Here is a 21091-nt window from a genome sequence, read left to right on the forward strand (position 1 = left end):
GGAACAAATGCTAAATGAAAACTGGGTTTAAGCTAATAAACCTATATCTTGGAGCATCTTAGAGTGGTTAGCTACAGTGCCACAAATGGTGTTACTATGGAGAGAGCTCCTGTTTCCATGACACTTGCTTGCATATTGTCCTAGGCCTTCAAAAGAAGTAGGATTCTGTCCTCTGTCAAATTTGGTGGGTGTTATTCCATTACCTCTGAAACTTTGCACTCAAATCAAATCTCACTGCAGATAGATATGAATTAATTTTTTAGGAATATTAATGGTGACTGGCCAGGGAAAAAAACTGAGGGGGAAAAAGTTGTTAAAATTTTGATCATGCAGAAAGCAAGGGGTTTTTGATAATATTTTTTACTGGAATAGATATTCCAGCTTGATTTTAACTGGGTATACTGCTCTGCTTGTACACATCTTGGTTGCTTAAAAAAGCCTACAACTATTAAGGAAGTAAATTAGAGTTTTGCTGGTTTTAGGAAAAAAATATGTTTAGCTGTCTAATGGCTTTATACTGTGATAACTGCCTTGTTCTGGAGGGGAATTTTGAATAACAGTAAATTTTTAATTCAAGTCATGATATTGCTCACTATTTAAGATGCAGTTATTGGCTTAGGGGTAAATTACAAAACCTCTTTTTTTCTTGAGATGAAAGAAGTGGGTTTGAGATATGAAAATCTTGGCAGCTATTCATAAAGGGGAGTTTCTTCAGTGACTGTTAGGGCAATGTCACCTGCAGGCAGCTTTTGACTGCTCTCTTGCATTTCTGACTGCAGTCACACATGCTCACAGTTCTCTTCTGCAAGATTGCACTTACTTGAATGCACATGGCTGGATCCCCAGGTGCTGGAATAGAAGGGGTTAGGGAACAATAGTGGTTGTTGAACACCACCGTGTGACCTATTCCCTCCTGTACAAAGGGTGCTGGGCAGCAGGGATGCAGGGAGTTAAACACCATTAAGGATTCTTATGCCACCCCGAAGACAAAATTGCTTTCCTTCTGTTCCTAATGAACAGCTGACTGTTGTTCCCTTTGTACAGCACTCTTCTGCTCTAAGTAGGTTTTAGTGTCCTAGAGTGGTTTTGTGTTTTAATGGTCTTTCTCTTTTACCCCCAGTTGTGAGGGGGATTTTAAAGCTTTAGATCCTTTATAGTACCTTCTTGGAGCATATTATTCTGTAATATGTCTGTTTGCAACAGTTATAAACAGTTGTCAGGACCTGAGCTGCTGCCCCTTTTGAAACCCATTTTTTTTCTGAGCTTTTCCCAATTTCACACATTTTGAAAGCCCAAATACACATGTGCAACTGAGGAGAAAATGTGCTCAAAGGCCTAAGAACATAAGTGTCGTCTATGTAATGCAGGTAAAACTTTGATCCATCTATTTTACTATTTTGGTAAATGCAACTTTCACTTGTAATCATTGTTATAGCTCAATTTACCTAAAATATCTTTGATTTCCACTTGAACTGAATTTCTAGATCTTCCCCCCAAAACTGACACCACTGACTCCCCATCTGCTAAGAATCACATTTTTTGTCCCAGCTTTAGAATTTAATTTCAACAATTAGCTTATTGGATGAATTTGGTTTATAAAAGCCATATTATCCTTCTGTTGAGGATGTACTGTACAAGAGAAAAGGTTTTTACAAGACAGCTCATAAAATGAGCATGGTACTTACTGTTCTTGGTGTCAAGAGAGATGTAGTTCCACATGGCTCTCTGATTCTTTCTGGAGTACCTGCTGGATTGATGATTGGTGAGCTTGTTCACTTTGTTGTCATCTCTGTACCACTCACTCTGCTTTAATAAAGTTTTTGAAGGATTCTGTTGAAGTTGTTTCACAAGTAGAATTGAGCTTCACAGAGATCTAATTTATAAGCTCAGAATTCATACTAGCATGCTCTTATCTCAGCATTTTAGTTACACATATATTGAAGTGATAAACTCACTTTATCTTGCAGGTTGAAGAGATTTTTAAACTGTCTTCCAAATATCATCACAGAGTCTTGCTTGAATCCGTGATGGTATTTTTTTCCTATGGCATTTTCAGTTGTGTTTTATGTTCTAGAGGTTAAGGAAAGGACTACTGTCTTTTTATGATATTAGGAAAAAGGATGCATGGGAGAGAAATCAGAGTTGAGAGAAGCTTCTCCTGAACTGGCCCAGGTTTGTCTGCTTTCTTCTCCCAGAATTTCCCAGTGACTGCACATCAGACATTTCAATTCACTTGATAGATGCTGGTGATGTGGCGCTATGAGTTGCAGTTCTCTTTCTTTAGAAATAGAATGGATTTTTAAATACCTTGTACATTTGTTTATGGAAAAGTTGTCTTTAACTACTCTTTCTATTTGCCCTTGTTAAAATGTTAAACTGTTAAATAGCAGCTAAACCTGATGACATTTGCTTTGGCAAATGGTAATTATCACTTACCCCCTCCCCTAATTCTTTGGCCCTTCAGCTGCTTGCCTGCTCGAAGCACAGCTACATTAACATTTAAACGTTTGGTATAATTAAAGAAGAAACATTCAAGAAAAGGGAAAGGAGGAAAAAGTCTGATTCTAACCCTTCTGCCAGTAACAGAATGAAAGCTCCCTGCCAGCAGCAGAGAAGTTGGAACAGGTTCTTCATGGCAATTGCTCAATCCCAGTATTCAAGCCAGAGATTTTGTGTTGCATGTCTGATGGGTATTTGTGTGGTCATGCTCTGTAGAAGGGGCAAAAAATCTGATGTGGCAGGAACTATTGTTTGGTTACAAGGCAATATTAACAACTTACATTGGAGCCACTGCTTTTAATGGAAGAATGTCCTTCCCAAGAGGGATAGCAACTAATTTCACAGTAACTATTTTTTTTTAAGTAATATTCTTAAAATGCAATCTATATTTCTTTTCTCTTTGCTTAGAATGTTCAGCACATAGCTATCCTATTCAATTTAACCTGTTCTTACCCAGAGACACTGACTTGTTTGTTCCTAGGCCAGAACTGCAAGGTTTAGTTTCACACAAAGAGTGGGCAGGATCCCTTCATTTTCTCGTTTGGCATGGTATGTTTTTCTTCTTAGATGAGGATTTTTCCCTGCTCATTATCCAAATTAGTCTCCTGAAAATGCAGTTTTAAGTTCTATTAGTCTTGTAGGAGACTTGAAAGAGAAAGTACATACTGAATTTTTTTCAATATACATTTTTTCCCCACTTTGCTTTTCATCTCTGAGCACATCAGCTTGCTACTTGCCAAGTGAAAGCACTGCAGAGCACATGCTGAGTTCTTCTGGTGGGACTTAACTCCCATGTTGTATGAATGTTTCCTTTTGAAAATAAGGATGTGAAATATGTGCTTTGCAATTTGCATGTCAGTGGCTAATGATGAATTTAATATAACTGAAACTCACAATTTTATAATTTATATACTAGAATATGGAGTTGAAAAGACTACTTTCTATTGTTTCTTATAAAATACCATAGGATTCAGTATTCCATGCAAGACTCATGAATATTTAATTCAAGGAGATTTGTAGCCCTGTAAGATGTAATAAGCTAGCCCTTAATGACAATTTTGTGTAGCATGCATTTAGCAACATGTAGAAAAAAATCCTGCTGGCAATTCTGTGCATCATATTTCAAGCATATCTGTTCAGCTCGAGGGCCTTTTTATCATTGGAATTATAAAGAGAAATTGGACTATGTCTGAGAACAATATGCTGCAATTTCTTAGTACTTGCACATTTTTCCTTATGTTCAGACTAGCTAAAAGTTCCAGCCTACTGATTGCCTTTTGATGTAAGGCTGCATTCTTTTTTTTTTTCAAGATTGCATTCCTCAAGAAGTATTTTGAAATATATTTTTGCATCTTTTTTGTTTAAGTTTCATAGTTTTCATTAATCTTCCTGGTCTCTGAGGGGATTTTCTGAAATGTTATTCCTGGTATACTGATTATCATCATAGCTTACTAAAAATGTCAACAAAAGCGATCTCATAATGAAGCCTTAAATTTACAGGTTGGAGCTTCTGCAAATGTGGCCTCTGATACTGATAAATTACCCAGCTTCCAAATTGGGTTATTGTAGTGAGTCAGCCAAAAGCACTGCTGCTCAGTTCATGGAGATTCTTTTGTTGTACCACGATGCCGTCAGACTTGGAGCACTGAATACTTTCCACTGATGCAACCCAATTTTTGTGGGACTTCTAGGAGCTTTTTACTACAAATTAACTAGCCAAAAAGAAAAAAGTCCTCTGAGAGACTGACTTCCTTCTTTCTCTGATGTAAATTTAAGTGATGACTACACTTAAGCTTGAGTTAGGATGGAGGTGGTAAAAATGAAAGGGCAGAAGGTGAAAAGAGGTTGGTGCCATAGGGTTTGAGAAATGAGAGAAGGTTTTGGCTGGTATGTACAACACTTTAAACTTGTAAAGAGACATAAACAGTAAGGCTCATAAAACAGGTGATGCAGTGAAGCACCTACACATCACTTTATACGGTGAAAATTGATGTGTTCTCCAATGTTACTGGCTTCATGTGACTAAGGCTTTTTTCACAGTAAAAGTGTGAAAGGAAGATTAAAGGGAAGATGATCTCCCTAAGAGTCTTTCAAAGATTTGTTGTGTTGCTGGGGCAGAGAGAAGAATAATAAGCTTTAAGAGAGAAAAAGAAAAACCAGTAAAGGAGTGAGCCAGGAGTGCTTCTGTTTTGTCTTGTTTCTCCCAACAGTTTATGGACAGCTGTTTTAAGCCATTTGGCTTCTTACCTCTAGGTTTGGTTATGTGTGTTTCTAGACAGGTAGAAATTAACAATGTATGGCTGAGAAAAAGTTATATAGATATGGGCTTTTCCATTGTATTAATTTCTGGTAAAGGCTGTTAATGAGTTGTGAAGCTGAATTTGAAACAAAATTTCATCTGGAGAAGTAAATACAATAGTTCCTGGTGACAGTTTACACTGCTGCTACATGCGGAGGCCATCTCAGTTTAACTTAGTGATGGAAAGTGCAATATTGAGTGAAATACAGCAGTGGAAGACCAATTGAAGTATCTTGGGTGTTGCTATTATTGTGTTAATTTTTCAGAAGACTTACATAGCACATATGCAATGAAGTTATCAATGAGGTTAGTGATGGTGAAAAATAAGAAAATTACAAAATAATCCATAGCAATATAAATCTAATGTCTTAAGTAGCAACCATGGACCATCACCAATTCCTTTGACCATAGATCTATCGCAGGGCACTATAGTTCTTTTGTTAGGAGATTATTTGTCACAAGGTAGAACCATAAAGCTCTTCAATAGTTACTTAATTTGCCAAAAGTAGAGTTTATAATCAAAGGCAGACACCTTTGGTCCATTTTGAATCACATATACATTAGCCAATGACTTGAAGCCGTTTACTTTTTCGGTTTTGCTTCAAAGTCATGTATTGGAGTTTCTAGGTGCAGACCATTATATCCAGTGAAAGGACAGAAATGATCAAAAATAGTTTTCTGCTGCTCATAGTAATGTGCTGGGGAGAGGAGGAAAAAAAATTGTGACTGCTATATTTTGATTGCTATAAACATATAGTTTTGGCTGTGATCTGAACTACGTTTATCAAATATTAATATGATGTTAGTTATGAATAAAGTGTCCTCATATTTTTCTCCTTGCTTAATGGAATATTGAGAAAAGCTATTAGTATAGCCGTGAAACAAGATGTTTAATGAAGCTGGAGGTATAAAGCTAAATTAAAGTGCAAGAGGAGAAGACGTTTAGCCCACCAATTACCAAAGAAGTCCAATATAAATATTACATTAGCTTGAGGATCAGAGGCACTTTTGGAAAAATTTTTCTATTAACATACTAACAAAATGATTTCTCCATACAGGTTAACCTTCTAAACCTGATTTGCATTCAAATGTTAAAATCCTTAGTATAAAAAACAGAATCTAACAGTATTAAATGGATTCATGTTTTGCTTCTTAGTCTGGTATGACAGTTAAGCTGAATATTTCATAGGTAATTTTGATTATAATAGTTTTCATTCTACTTCATATAGCTTCAAGTCACATCTTCATAAAAGACAAATTGTGGTACAATAACATTTTCTCAAACAGATGTTCCAAAACAGTTATTCACAGCTAACCAGTCCTAGTGCATTAAAAAGTATGATTCCTACTTTATTCTTTTACTTTCTAAAGGAAAAATTTCTGGAATACAGATGTGATTGTGTCTTAAAACACATTAATTTTTCCTTATTTTGATTTTTAAAGTGGTGGAATGGAAGAATTAACACAAATTTGTTTGATTACATGGAATTAAAGCAGCATGGAGACTTCACTGTCAAGTAATGATTTATTTAAAACTGTGTTATCTGGAGTTGGCTCTATCATCCTTTTGGCTTAAACATGGACATTATATTATTTGAGTTTTGCCAAGGATCTTGTCTTTTCTCCATCTTTTTGAGTCTCTAAAGTTACTGTTGCAGATTTGCTTTCAATGATGTGACAACATTACTTTGTATAATGTCTGGAATTCATTAACAGTCTATTTTCAAGCTGATCAAATATTTGTTGAACTTCAGTGTGTCTATTCTGATCAAGTCACTGGACCAGGCAAAAAGCTGATATTTAGTGAGAAGTGCAGCTCTTTGATTGTTCAGATGGTTTGAATTAGTAATTTAGACCACTAAGCATTAAAAGCAGCATTTATTAATTTCTTTTCATTAAAAGAGTTTTATAAAGGAAAGGAATTAGATTTTTTTTTTTTGCTCATCTTTCAGTTAGGGCATCATGATTGTCTCTCCACGGTTAGATATGGGATGTGCTTGGTGGAGGGTTTGGTAGACCATATGAAAACTGTTTGCATGAAATTGGAAAGCATTTTGAATTGTGTTTTGGAGCTGTATGAAGTTTGCAGCCATTTTGTGTTCTTATATATTTTCCATTCTGTGTTTAGGTTCTTGTGTTTTGTCTCAACTATGAAAATGCCTTTTAGAACTGACAGGTGTCTGGAAAGTACCAGTGTTTATCCAGGAGTTTCTCTTAGCCTGATCACTCTTAGGAGAACTTACAAATCACATCTCCCTGTATTTCCTTTACAAATATAGGAACGGTTGACTCACATTTATTAAAAGAAATGCCTTCTTTACTATTTCCAGAGTTTATACAGAAATTATGTCAAATTTCTACAAAGAAAGAAATTTGGTACAGTATTTGGTACATTTGATTTTATTTGGTTTTTAAAGAACAAAGGAATCCTGATAATCTTTGAGACACTGAGTACCAATGAAAAGGTTTTTCTTAAAGCACCTTTTTTCTTTGGAAGTTATGCATCTTTCCCTTGCTGAAATGCATTTGTCAAAAATTTCATCTATTGCCTTCATTCATACAAGTTTCTTGGATGCCTCTTCAGTCTTTCTAAGAGTTCTCTTTCCGCCTCTGTGGTATGTGGAATTTATTTGGTGAAGACAGATAGTCAGTTTGGCCAGCTCTGATGTATTTTAAATAAGAAGTAAATATGATGGTTTAGTGCAAGAATGAACAATAATATTTTTCTCTTACTGTCTGATGTTTGGTCTAAGTAGAAAGTGTTGTCTAGGTGTTTATTCCAATGTCCTCTTCAGATCAAAGCACTAATTTTATTTACTTTTTCTGTGTATCAGTCACACACCCTGTTGTTTGAATCTGGAGGCATTTGCTCTTGGACATTGTTCTCCTTTCTCTCCCAGACCACCAACATTCAAAGTAGCTTTCTCTGTGGGTGGGATGAATAATCTCTGAAGCTGGTTTGCTGATGACCAATGACCACCACCAAACACTATAAATGCCATGGTGTGCAATACTGTTTGCCTTCACCTCCGAGGATGTGAGTTAGGGGTGATCCTGCTGCTCCCAAAGCAATTTTTTCAAATAACCACTTTGGCTCTGGCGTCAATAAGAAAAGCTGGACTCCCACAGGGAGTGCAGTGGACCTATGGTCAGACTGGTACATCCCTTTCTTCCAGTTCCCAGAGTCCTGCTCAATATACAGCATGAACAAGCATTAATCCATCAATGGCCAAGAAACTTTTGGTGCCACATTCTCTTTTGCTTAGCTTTTTCCCTGGCAAAGAAAATAGAATACATGAGGAATTACAGTGGTAGTCTGTGGGAACTATGGGGAGATTGTAGGTTGTTGGTATAGGCACTTTGAGGAGCAGAAGGAATTGGAACTGAGAAGGGAAGCTGAAGGGACAGAAGGCAGAATTTTCAGAAGGAGCTAAGGGTTGCAGTTTAACTGCTGGTGACATAACTTATTTCCTCAAGTAGATTTTAGTTTGGTTGTGTTTGTTTTTGGTTTTATTTTTGTTTGGGTTTTTGTTTGTTTGCTTCTATTTGGTTTTGGTTTTTTGTGACAGTTAAAGAAGTACATTACCATGAAGACTTAAAGGGTTTTAATGATAATGTTGGGATTTTGCTTATGTTTTTATGGTCATGTTGTTAATACTTTGAACTTTTCAGCAAACTTACTTGTTTTCCTGAAAAATCAATCAGGTAGGCTAAGGTGGATCATTTGATCTTGTGATGGTGCTTGAATACAGGCAAATGTGGGCTGTATTTCCAGGAGTAAGTGTGTTAAGTCCCAGCTAAAGCCATGAATCTGAAAAGAATTATTTGAGCTAGTTATCAACACGTCTCAGTGCAATGCAGAAGAACACCAATACACTTTGAGTTTTGTTGTATGTGTAAGTGATGAAAAAGAATATTGGAATAGTAGATTCAGTTCTGTTGCCTACTCTTCTAAAGGCTTTTGTGAAATTACACTATGATGATGTGTATGTTAGCCAATGGGGAAATTATCCATGCAGAGAGACTCAGACTTACTCATTTTATTTTAAAAAGGGAAGTAATTATATGGAGAGCCAGGCTTCAGTCTAAGGCAAGGCATTAACAAGACTCAGTGTAGAAATAAGCATTTTTAAGCACAACTATAATAAATGGCTGTGGTAACTTCCCTAAAATACATGTTGTGATTTCTTCGTTATGTGGTATTTTTCATAAAGGTGTCTTGTATTTTGAATAGACATTATAAACTTGAGATAAACACTACTGTAGGTTGAATAGGAGTTATAAGCTTGATATAAACATTGTTCCAGGTTCTCTGTCCTTTATGCAACAGAACCAACTCAATGATCCCAGTAATGGTTTCCAGTCTTAAAAATCTATGAATATACAATTGACTCAAGGGTTGCCTTTGATCTTGTGGTTTCTCGATCCATTGTTGTGATTTATTCACATAATCTGTCAACAGTGCTAGCAACTTCTGTGTCTTCAGCTCATTTCTTTATAAAGTCTAGCCTGAAATGATTGATTATAATCAATCCTTTTGGTTCTTTAAAATGATCCAGGGTCTATAGTGCAAGAAAATAAAAACACATTTTGGGTAATGATTCTATCTTTATGTTTACCCAGTTGAATACTAGCTATTAGATTGGGCAGGCCAGCAGCTGCTCTATGGATTAAGAGGCCTCAGAATTAAGCAGTGCTCTTCAGATAAAACATTTAACATTGTTTTGCATTGTAAGAGGAGCAGATTTGTTGTCATTATACGTTTGTCATAGTTAATGTGGCAAACTACATTTAATGATTTAAAGGAGCTCCAGTAGATTCCCAGTCTTGGTTAACCCCATCCCCTCCCACCTGCCCTGCCATCACTCCTCAAAGGTACCCAACCTTTCATACCTCTTGTGCAAGCATGACAATGCAAACAAACCTTCCCTGAGTTTTCTGTGCCCTTTATTTTAGCTTTCTTTCTAATTTGGTGTGTGCTTGTAGCTGCCAGCTTTGCAGCCTTTGGATACTTTGCAGGGCTAGGTCTGACCAGTCTACTGAGGAGAAATTAGAGCTGATAAGCAGCAGCTCTGTGCCACTTAGGAGAAAAGGAAGAGCTGGGTTATTTGCTGGCTTCATGTCATTTGGAAGGAGCGAGGGAAGATACGGAGGAAGGGAAATGTAAGGTGGCCTGTGTTAGCTGCTGCTTGCACTTCAGGAGGATGGTATTTAAGAAGGGTTATGGGAGGTAGAACTGGCTGGTTAGACTTTGTAGGATAGTGAGACATCCACCCTTGTAAAGGAAACCTTCTTTTCCTCTTCTTGATGAGACACGAACTTCTCTCTTGATCATCCCACCACTTCTTCCTTTTCAGTCGCTAGGAGAGACTGTTTGTTTTGTCTAGACTTTAGGCTGAAGTCACTCAGCCTTCCAGGTGGGTGTCTTCATGGTGAGTCAACACCACCCCACACCCCAGAATGCAGTCCCAGAAACTAACCCTGCTCTTCCTCCTACAAAATACTAAGCAGAAACATCTATCGCATGTGAAAGCAGCTATTTGGAGTTAAAGTTTACCCTCCTTATGGGCTTCTGATATCTCCATTGTCCAGGCTTACAGCTTTCTGCTGTGCCATCCATTGAATGCAAATGCTAACACATGGCTTTAGGCAAATCCCAAACCTGTATGTGAGGCTATCTGCAACTGACTAGAAATGTGTCAGCAAAAGTTAAGATAACAGAACCTGAGGCTTTGAGGGCCAGTCTTCTCTTGATCCGATGGGAGATGAGAAAAGAGTGGCCCCTTCTTTGGGCAGCTGTGGAGGAAGGAGGGAACTAGACTTAGTACTCTAGGACAGGACAGGGAATTGAGGTTCAACAAGACCAGCAACCCATAGCTGTACCCTGCAGTGCTAAAATGGTTTCTAACAAGGGTCTAACAAAACCCTCATAGTGGTTTGACTAGACTCACTTGTGCCTATGGAATTGAGTCTGAGGTGAGAAATCAATGGCTTTAGTAGCCTGAGAGGGATGCTAGAGGATGTGCTTTCAGTTGAGCTGTCTTCAGTGATGATTATTCATCCCAGGGCATTGGATGTGCACCTGAGTTTTAGGGTCATTTTTGTATTCTTGATTGAAGTTCAAGATGCCCATAGTAGGGGCACATTTGCATTGCTACTTCTGACACATCTGTTGTCCCTGATCTTCATCTTCTTCATGAAAATAAGAAGGGCCTGATGTTTTGCCAGGAGACAATGGCCACAGAAGATAGGGCATTTATAATACTACTACTACTGAAAAGATAGAAGAAATGTTGGGTAGATGGTGAGTGGATGTAAAAAAGATGTAAAAAAATGTGAAAATTGGAGAGCTTAGGGTTCATAGCCAACTGAAGGCACTGATACCCTTATTTCTTTGAAGCAGCAGTTCAGGATGTTGCAGGGTACCTTTACAGCTCAGGTTTGTTTGTGCTTTGTAGGTGCAAGATAGCAATGCAATGGAATGGCCTTTGCCTTGGCTTCTGGTGTCTGTATTTGGAGTGAAGGGCATTAGCTGTGTCCTGGAGGGAAACTTCAAATTTGGTGTTACATTGATGGAATCCAGTTTGTGTGCACCAGAGCTGCTGAGCTATCACAACTAAAATATAGTAAATAGGAACAACTGGGGCATTTATTGTGAATGTTCGTTGTTTTTGCAAACTAAAAAGCACCCAATATGGCTGCTAAAAGAACAAGCAAGCAAAGAGAGACACAATTTTGCAGAATAATTTAGACTGGAAGGGACTTCAGGAGGCCACCTGGTCCCAATCCTTTAAAGCTATTTCAGATAGTTTCTGATTTGTCAATGTACCTTTTTGGTGTGGAGTTCTAATTTTTGTGCTTAGACTAGGTTGACAGGTTTCAGATTGAAGCATGAACTTTGTTTTTGAGATGACAGGGGATCTGATATGTTTTAGAAGTAGTCGTGTACATAGATATTTGTTGGGGAGTGGTGATGAGGATATCATTGCTATGAATGCTATATTTAAAATGCTAGGGTGTAGTTCGATCTCAAACAGATTGCTTCACATTTTGGTTTGGAATTAAAATAAAGAGTAACTTCACGCAGAACAGGTCTGCAGTACGCAGTGATTCATCTAAGGTGAAGTTTCCATGTATCTAACAAGCAAAATTCTTGTTTGGCTTCAGCTCATATTTAAAGAATTTGATTTAGCACTTAGCATTCAAACTCAATAACTTACTAGCGCTGTCTTATGTGTTTGGACTCACCTGTTAAAAATTAATCTCTTTCTTAGGGATTATTAATATGGCCTTTGAATGAATTCTCCTTTTGAGCCAGACTTGTGTGAACTTCTGTCTTTCATGGTAACAGAAGAGGTTGGGGGAGGCCAGGGAGGAGCTGCATAAATTGTTCCTTGTACAAGCATTGAATTCTGATGGCTTATTTAAGGCTTTGTAACTTTGAAAGATAGCAGTAATTTACCTGTTACCTTTACCAGGTCTTTGGTGTCAACAAATTGCTGTGAAGTGAGAAGTCTGTTGTTTGACAGTGGTCAAAACTAAATGTAATAGTCAAAAGTATATAAAAGGGTATATTTATTGTTAATGCTTTCTAAGTGAGATATCTTTGACTAACTTGAGGTGTGCTAGAGATAATTTTTTTATTAATAGAATAAAATTTTTATTTGAGTCTTGTCTTACGCTATGCTGGTTCTCAAGGTAAAAAAAAATCTCCATCTTAATGAGCAAATCCTCCCCCATTCCCTTCAAGTAAGCCAGCTAGTTAATTTTAAATTTGAGTCAAAACTGTAGTTCACACAGTGTAATTACAGGTATGCAGATATATTCTGTCAAAGCATTGCTTTTCATTACTGATCTTGGAATAGTTGTTCCTGTCTCTTGTGATATTGGTTTCTTACTAACTTTTAGTAGGATGTAACTTGTCAGTCTATGAAAAAGAGTTTGAAAAAATTGGATAGTAGATGCTATGTGAAAAATCTACGTTAGTACCTAAGCATGTAAGGTAGAAAATACAATACCAGTTTTAAAAAAATGAAGGTGGTGACAGGTATGGTGGAAGATCAGGGAAGAAATAATTCCTGTAAGCTTGGTGTCTGGACTGGACAGAGGAATAGAAACTATAAGGAATATAGCAGTTGGTATCTGGATGAACATGATTTATATAGTTGGTGAAAATTACATACTTTTTGGAAGGAAGGTCATTGCCTCTCCAGCAAAGGGTTCAAAACACATTTAAGTAATTTAAGTAAGGATTATGTGGTTTTTCTTGTTAAGATTTCCAGAAAGCCTATTGTCAAAATTTTCTTGAAAAAACCTAACGTAATATGAGACTTAAAAAGTTCTTGCAGAGGTATCTAATTGGTTACTTTTATAAAGTAGGAGTGAAGGGATGGGATACTGTTCAGTCCTCACAAGGGAAGGGAGCCACCTGTACTTTGTGTAAGCAAGCAGGAAAATTGGATGAACCATTCAGTGAAATTTTCTTGATAGATCAGCAAGGGCTGGTCCTAAATGTGGAGAATTATAGTAAGCTCTTACAAGACTGGGGGCTGAGTGGTAAAAGAGTGCATAAACTTTTATGTAGGTAAATGTCGAGTAATGTATGTGGAAAAAAAATTTGTAACAGTACATAGAAAATTATGTACTCTGAGCTGAGTGCTTGTCTGTGCATATAGAGACAAATGAAACTATGATGTGCACGGAAATAATGGGGTTTGATTGTTAAGTATCTTTCTTAGTACGAGCCCTGGGAAGTGCAAGTCTTCAAAAACAACAAAAACTTGTTCAAAAAACCAAAAGATAGTGATTTTATTCCTGCAAGGTAATCAGGCTGTGCATGAAAGGTGGTGCCACGGGGTTTTACAGCTGATTGGGGTTTACATGATCTTACTGGGAGCCTATCTATGTTCCTGCAGAGAAACTGAAAATAACTAAATATCTAGGAATCACATTTGAATCATATCCACATCAGGAAGTCTCTGAGCTTCAAATTGGATAGTTTCTCAAGGAGTAGTAATAGAAAATATCATATATAATAGCCTTGCTTTTCATCTTCCCTGAGCACATGCTGTCAGCTGTTGTCAGAGTCAGATACAAGAGCTCTAGTGAGGAAGGGTTTTTATTAGATCAGATGTAGCTTTTCCTCAGAATTTCAGTGCTGTGACTTAGAGAAGTTGGTCCATCCTTTTTTGCATAATTAAGAATTAAATGACCACCTTTTCATCAAGAAATGGTAGGTAAGATACTCTGCATTTGTTTTGGAAGGAGTAACTTTACATTCTTCCATCAGAAAACAGAAAATTCATTTGCTTTTCTCATTTTAGATCTAGAACTGTTAGGTTTGTCATCAGTAAAATCTGTATTTTGAAAATATTTTGCACAACATGAGTGCAGTGTGATGCTGATGACTGTTCTATTACCAAAAGACAGTGGGCATTCTTGGTTAGTTTTATTTTTCATATAAAAGTGCTTAAATTTTCTGACTATATAAATAAGGAAGTAAATTTTCTCATTCTATGCATTTGCAAATTATTCTTTTGCCCTATTCATGTTAATTCAGATTTTCTCCATTGCTACGAAAGATATTCGGTAAGGAAGGGGTCAACAAGTTAACTCTCACTGATAGCTGAGAATGAACAAAATGGCAGCTTATTAAATGAAAGTAAATTATAGCAGAGACCATGAGAAACTAAAGCTCTAATTTAAAAGAAAATTGTTCCTTTCAACTTGTGGTTCAAATGTGTACCCTCTCTCCTTAGCAAGAGATGCTCTCTTATTTATGTTCTCGTATATCATTATGTTCTTTAATCTTTACATAACTTAAATTCCTTTGCTATGAAAGAACATGTTTCTGATGAGTCTTTTTGAGAGCTGGCAGTATGATTGCTTTTGCCTTTTTTGTGTTTTGTCAGCCAACAGCATGGATAACAAAAATCATTAAATAGTTCCAAAATGTTGAGATTACTTTAAATTTTTCTGTATGTCCTATGAGTGTTTTTTGTTCCTTTCTGTGCTGTATTATTTTCTTTTTTGAAATTTTCCATTAGCCAGAGAGAGATAATGAAGTATGCTAATTTTTATTTCCATTCTCAGCTTTTTATTATATGCAATGGCAGAGCTACAGTGCCAAGCAGTTTTTAAAGGGAGAAGCAAAGTAGTGAAGCACAGCTACCTCCATGGTAATGTTATTCGTTGTTTCAGTCACTAACTATTGTTATTCATTAGAGACAGCTAATAGAGTCTGAAAGGCTGAATTGTTACTTTTAAAACCAGTGAAAACCAATAAGCATAATTAAACTGCATTTTAATTTACTTCAGAAATACAAGCCTGGTCGATGTGATGATATTTTGAAATGGAAGCCACCCAGCCTGAACTCAGTTGATTTTCGTCTAAAGATAACAAGAATTGGTGGAGAGGGGTATGTAATCTCTTCCCTTTTTAAATCTGTAGCACTTGTGTGGATGTTCCTTAGCAGTTAATCTGTCCTCTGATATTTCTTGACACTTCCTGGGGCTAAGCCTTTCTATATTCTCTAGAACTTGTTCATTCAAAATATAAGCAACTGTTGTAATTAGTGTTGTACTGAAAACAATGGCAGATGTTTATATTATGAATTTATTAATTCTTAAATTAAGTTCCTTCAAATTTCTGAAAAAAAGCCCCATTTGGGTTTGGCAGTATGTTTTTGAGAGTAGGCAGGCTGTATTAGCTTAAATTCCTAAAACTGTTTTTTCATTGATTTTAGACAAAATGATAACAACCAAAGCTTTCTTCTACTTTAGAATTGTGCACAATGACAAACAGTATTTGTTTTCTTAGAGAAAAACAAAGCCTGACATTTTTACTTGTTAGTAAACAAGTAAAATTGTTATTGGATTCCTAGGTATTGTCTTTAAAACCATTAAAATCTTAATAAAAACCAGTGAGTTTTAATGGCAGAAGACATGAAGGTCTTTACATTGGTCCTACTATCTGCCTGGTTCAGTCACTGCACATATTAAATAGGGGTTATTTCCATGTTTAGTTGTGCTGGGGAGGGGAAGGGAAAGACTGAATGTCTAGATTAAGCTTGCTTTGGAAAAGTTTTTGGTTAAAATGAAATTAATGATTTTTAGGTTGCTTAGTGTTTTAACATCTGGGACTCATTTCAATTGATGGTGTGAAATACTGACATTTAGCTTTTCTTTTTCTTGGTGCCACAGGCAACTCAATATGATTAAACAATTAATTCAGATATTGCTTGCATATTCCAGGGTGCTAATAATGGCCCATTTAACTTTCAGACATCTGCTTGTCACATTAATAAAAACATTTGGTGAATAGAGATAATCTTAAGGATATGAGGTTTTTATGCAAAATATACTCAGCTGATAAGTTCTCAGTGTTTCATGAGATCAGAATTATCTGTTCAAATTTTTGTGTTCGAAAATGCAAGTCTTCAGTGACAACATAACTATTTCAGAGAATAACAGAAATACTTCATTTTACTTCAGATAATCGGCTCATTGCAACATTTTATGTTTGTTTGCAATTTATTTAAGTTACAGGATAATGTAATATGAAAGATTTATGTAAAAGTTCTTTTAAAAATAGCCCATTGTTTGATAGGAAGGTTATTTTTATAAGAGTATTCTTATGACTTCTGCTGGAGTTTACACATATACAGTACGAGTATGTGATTCAGAAACAAAATGCAACACATTTTCCATTTCACATTAATAAAGGAGTATTGGTTGATTAGTTATCTCTGATTTCAGACACCAAACTGTCAGTGCTGTTGTGTTATGTTTAATATATTACATCACAGAATATTTGATTGGAACATGAAAAGGTTATAAAATATGACCCAGCAAAAACATTATTTCTAAAACGTTAGTAGCAGTTAATAACAAATTATTAAGAATGGCTGATCCATTGTAGAATTGAAATAACTTTCTAACATTTAGAAAAGTTCTATCGTATTTCAGCTATGTGAAAATGGAAACAGTTCTTGTATTATGGAAATAATTACTTTAATTACTCTGTAAATAATGTAATATTTAAATATGTCAGTGTTTATGCTGCTCTTACATGCATACAGAAAATCCTAGAAATCTGATATTTCATAAATAAAGTACAGTTCTTGCAGGTAAGTTTTACTCCATCACACACTCCATCACACATGAGAATTGACTGCTACTAAGTGCTTTCATCCAACAAAAATAAAATTTAATGAAGTATGGGGCAGAAAATAATAACTTAGCACTCATGGGAGAGAGGTATTTATATTAAATAATGTCCTATGAAACAGTAGCTTCTGCTCAATGAAACACAAGCTGTGAATGAAATACTCCTGGTTTGTCTGCTTCAGTTGTTACTTTGGGTAAAATCTAAAGTCATTCAAAGAAACTTTGGAATAAAACAGGTGTTATTTACTTTGGAATAAACCAGAGTTTTAAAAGAATCTTCTTTAACTTTAGAGTGCATAAAGACAGTTCCTGAGTTCTGAGCACTAACTAAAATTGTTTGATTTGATGCACTGAGTGTCTTGCTACTGCAGTTCTAATATGACAATATTGGTCTTCCTGCTTCTTTCCACCACACTGAGATTAAAAGCAAGCATTGATATAGGTTTCAACTTTTTAGGTAAAGAAAATTTTCTTCTTCAGTAATCCATAAAGGAATTACAGCACTATAGAATGGTAGGGTTGGGAGGGGATGACAGTGAGTTGGTCATCTGGTCCAACCTCCCTGCTCAAGCAGTTTTCCTAGAGCTCATGGTGCAGGGTTGCATCCAGATGGTTCTTGGGTATGTCCAGTGAAGGAGACTCCACAATCTCTCTGGGCAATCCATTCCAGTGCTTGGTCACTCACATAGCAAAGAAGGTCTTCCTCTTGTTCTGATGGAACATCAGTTCCAGTTCTTTCCTGTGCATCAGTTTCTGCCCATTGTCTATTGTCCTATTGCTTGGCATCACCAAGAAAAGCCTGGCTCCAACCTCTGATATCTCCCTTTAGATACCTACAGACATTGAAGAGGACCCCTCTCAGTCTTCTCTTCTCAAGGCTGAGCAGGCCTAGCTCCCTCAGCCTTTCCTTGTAAGAGAGATGCTCCAGTCTCTCAGTCATGCTTGTAGCCCTGCACTGGACCTTCTCCAGAAACTCCAGGTCCCTTTTGTACTGAGGAGCCCAGAACTGGACACAGCACTCCAGATGTGGCCTTACAAGGGCACAGTAGAGGGGCAGATTTACCTCCCCCAACCTTCTGGCAATGCTGTTCCTAATGCATCCCAGGATACCATTGGCCTTCTTGGCCACAAGGGCACTGCTGCCTCATGGACAGCATGTACTCCAGCAGAAGCTCCAGCTCCTTCTCTGCAGGGCTGGTTTCCAGCAGATCAGCCCTGCAGTGGCACATGGGGTTATTCCTCCCCACATGCAGGACCATGCACATTTCCCTTGACAAATTTTAGGAAGTTCCTCTCTGCCCCTCTCTCCAGCCTGCTGAGGTCCTTCTGAAGGGCTGCAAAGCCCTCTGGGGTATCAGCCACTCCTCCAGCTTTGTGTCATCAGTGAACTTGCAGAGGAGGCCTCTGCCCCTCCATCCAGGTCATGGAGGAGTAAACTGAACAATACCAGGCCCACTTCTCAACCTTGGGGGGCACCACTAGTGACAGGGCTCCAACTAGACCCTGTGCCACTGATCACAACCCTCTGGGATCTGCCATTCAGCCAGTGAATCTGTTGGGCATTTGACAGCAAAATACTGCAGATGTGGCTGAAGTGTTGGTACAGAATTTACAGAAGTTGCATGTTGTTTTGACACAGATAGGCAAACAGCATCTACAGAAATAGAAAGTATGCCTTTGTATTGATCTCTTACAGACAAATAAGGAGCCCAAGTTAAAATATTGATCTTAAATACATAACAGCTTGAAACAATGTGAACAGGAATTGTCTGTAATTTCCAAGTCCTCTGTTTTGGTTTACAGGTTCATCTTTTAATCTTGAAATGCAGACATAATTAAACCTGTGCTGCAGTTGTGTGTGATCTTATCACAGTTTACAGCCTGGGCAGTAGTGTTAAAAACTGAACCAAATCATAAAGCTATAACCATGCAGCCCTTGCATTTATAGTTCCTACTCACTCAAATAATGAAAAAACCCCATATAGGAGCATTATTTATTCAGTAGCATGAGATTGGAGTTCTGTCAGCTGTTGGACATGTCTTTTAGATAGCATATGTAATTGAGATCCTGAACAATTGTAAACAATCTTGTGCGTTTTTCATCTGAATAAAGGAGTTACCTCTGGGGAGTTTGCCAGATTTTAGTCAGTGTGATTATTTTCCATCTATGTAAATTCCCCTGTGCTTTGAGTTGAGCATTTTCCTCCATAGATCAGTTTGCAATAGAAGTGTTAACTGCAAAATAGCTGCTGTTTCACCCCAGATGTAGTCCCGTTACGGATGAATGACCAATTGCTTTTATCTGGGCTTCAGTTATTTCATTCTTGATATGATATTGGAGGGAGTTTTGCCATTGAATTAAAAAGGATTGGTCTTATGATCTGTGAAGTACTTTTAGAATAAGCCTGATAAAGATGAAGACTGCATAATAAAGAATAAACATAAAGAAAAAAGATACTATTGCATCCCAAAGAAAGGCAGGGTTTCTGTAACCTCAGTGACCTAATTCTGACACTCCTGTTCAGAGCACATATTTGAAAGAAATTGCATTATTGCACCTTAGTGAGTTACATCTTATCAGCTGAGCCTTGGTAATTGTCTCCTGTGTATTATCATTGTCCAGCCTTTCCAAGCATCAGGATGATGGTTAAATTAACTCTTTTTGTGTTGTATTTGCAAGAATTTCAGCTTGTGCTCTCTCTCAATCTCTTCTCATTACATCAAAATAGTTAGTTAAAAAAACCCACCAAAACCCCCTAACTCAAAACCCCTGCAATAACAACCAACAGCTCATTAAATTATTTAAACAAGATAGTACTTTGTTGTTTGTCTCTTGTGAAACAAGCAGTTGAACTGAAAGGCCCTTACATGTGTTTTAAAAAGGCTGACCTGCTGCCCAGCACTTCTCTTTCATTTCAGGTTTATTAGAACAATGATCTCAAGTATACCTTGTGTTTTCTTAAATTATGATGATGCTCATGAAAAAATAAGAGGGTCTTAAGCACATTAACTGCTTTTCCTTATGACCTACAAGTTAAATAACCTTAAAAGTAGAGAATGTGAAGGATATTTATTTCCTGTATGCAGATTCTCACTTACATTGCAGGGGAGACTGCTTTTAAATAGCAGAAATGCTTTTTCTCAAAATGTCTGGCTGTATGAATATTTCTTAAAAAGCCAAAAAAACCCAAACTAACTCTGAGCCTTACTTAAATGTCACAAATATCGACGGAAAATGTCACATAGTACCATATTTCTGGTAGCTTCCATAACCAGAATTTCTTAAATGTCCATGCTTCCTTTTACAGATTTTTAATTAGCCTGTGCAAATCCCTTAATTTTATCTGTATCAGACTGCTAAAATCAAATTACAAGCAAATTTCTGGCTTTATTTGCTTTGAATTAGTATCTTACTGGGTCAATTTGATACCATTTCAAATCACAATATAATACGAATTTTATCTAGTACCTTGAAGTACTGGATAAAAACCATCAAGGGTTTTACTCATCTTTGAAGTTGTACTCCTCTAAAAAAGTAGTAATTTGAAGTAGACATGAACTATTTATTAGTGTTAAGTTTGTGATTTTTTTATTGTATCCATTATTAACTAGACTGTACAGGGAAAACCCCAAACAGTGTTTAGGCAAAGTTCTGTTTAGCTTGGACATTGTCAAGTAATAAAAAATGGAAGATAAAATACAATTCATTCAAGGATAGTGAGGATATCCTTGGATCCACTGGAAATTACAAATCAACAACCAGATATAGATACCATGACTACAGGCAAGTAGTCTTTTTTTTTTAAAAGTGGTGTTTTCCTTTTTGTTTTATAAATTAAAAAGGACTGGGGGAGAAGAAGAGCTGCAACTGGTTCAAAATGGCTGTGATATTCTTGATTTGCTCTCATATAGTTATATTTCTGTTCTTTTTATAAGCTAGCTTTTTCACTCTTCTGCTTTAAAAAAAATTAGTAACTGGCTGAAAAATCATATGAGTTAATTGAATCAGCTAAGATAGCAGAACTAATGGGATAGTTTGCATGCCCTGGGTGTTGGTGCTCCTTTCTCTCTTCCCATTCCCACTTTAATGTGATACTAAAGTTGTTAGTTTGGGCTGTGAAATCT

The 21091-nt window shown here is 36.8% G+C and overlaps 1 protein-coding gene across 1 annotated transcript in view; it reads left to right on the plus strand.

The window, feature by feature from the left end:
• RNGTT (RNA guanylyltransferase and 5'-phosphatase) overlaps nucleotides 1–21091 on the plus strand; it is a 170939-nt gene that overhangs the window by 91675 nt on the left and 58173 nt on the right. The window contains 1 exon segment of the mRNA XM_036380592.2: nucleotides 15116–15216. Within this exon segment, the coding sequence (XP_036236485.1) occupies nucleotides 15116–15216 (101 nt within the window).

This window comes from Molothrus ater, chromosome 3 (genome assembly GCF_012460135.2).
Source record: "Molothrus ater isolate BHLD 08-10-18 breed brown headed cowbird chromosome 3, BPBGC_Mater_1.1, whole genome shotgun sequence".
NCBI classification, from domain to species: Eukaryota; Metazoa; Chordata; class Aves; order Passeriformes; family Icteridae; genus Molothrus; species Molothrus ater.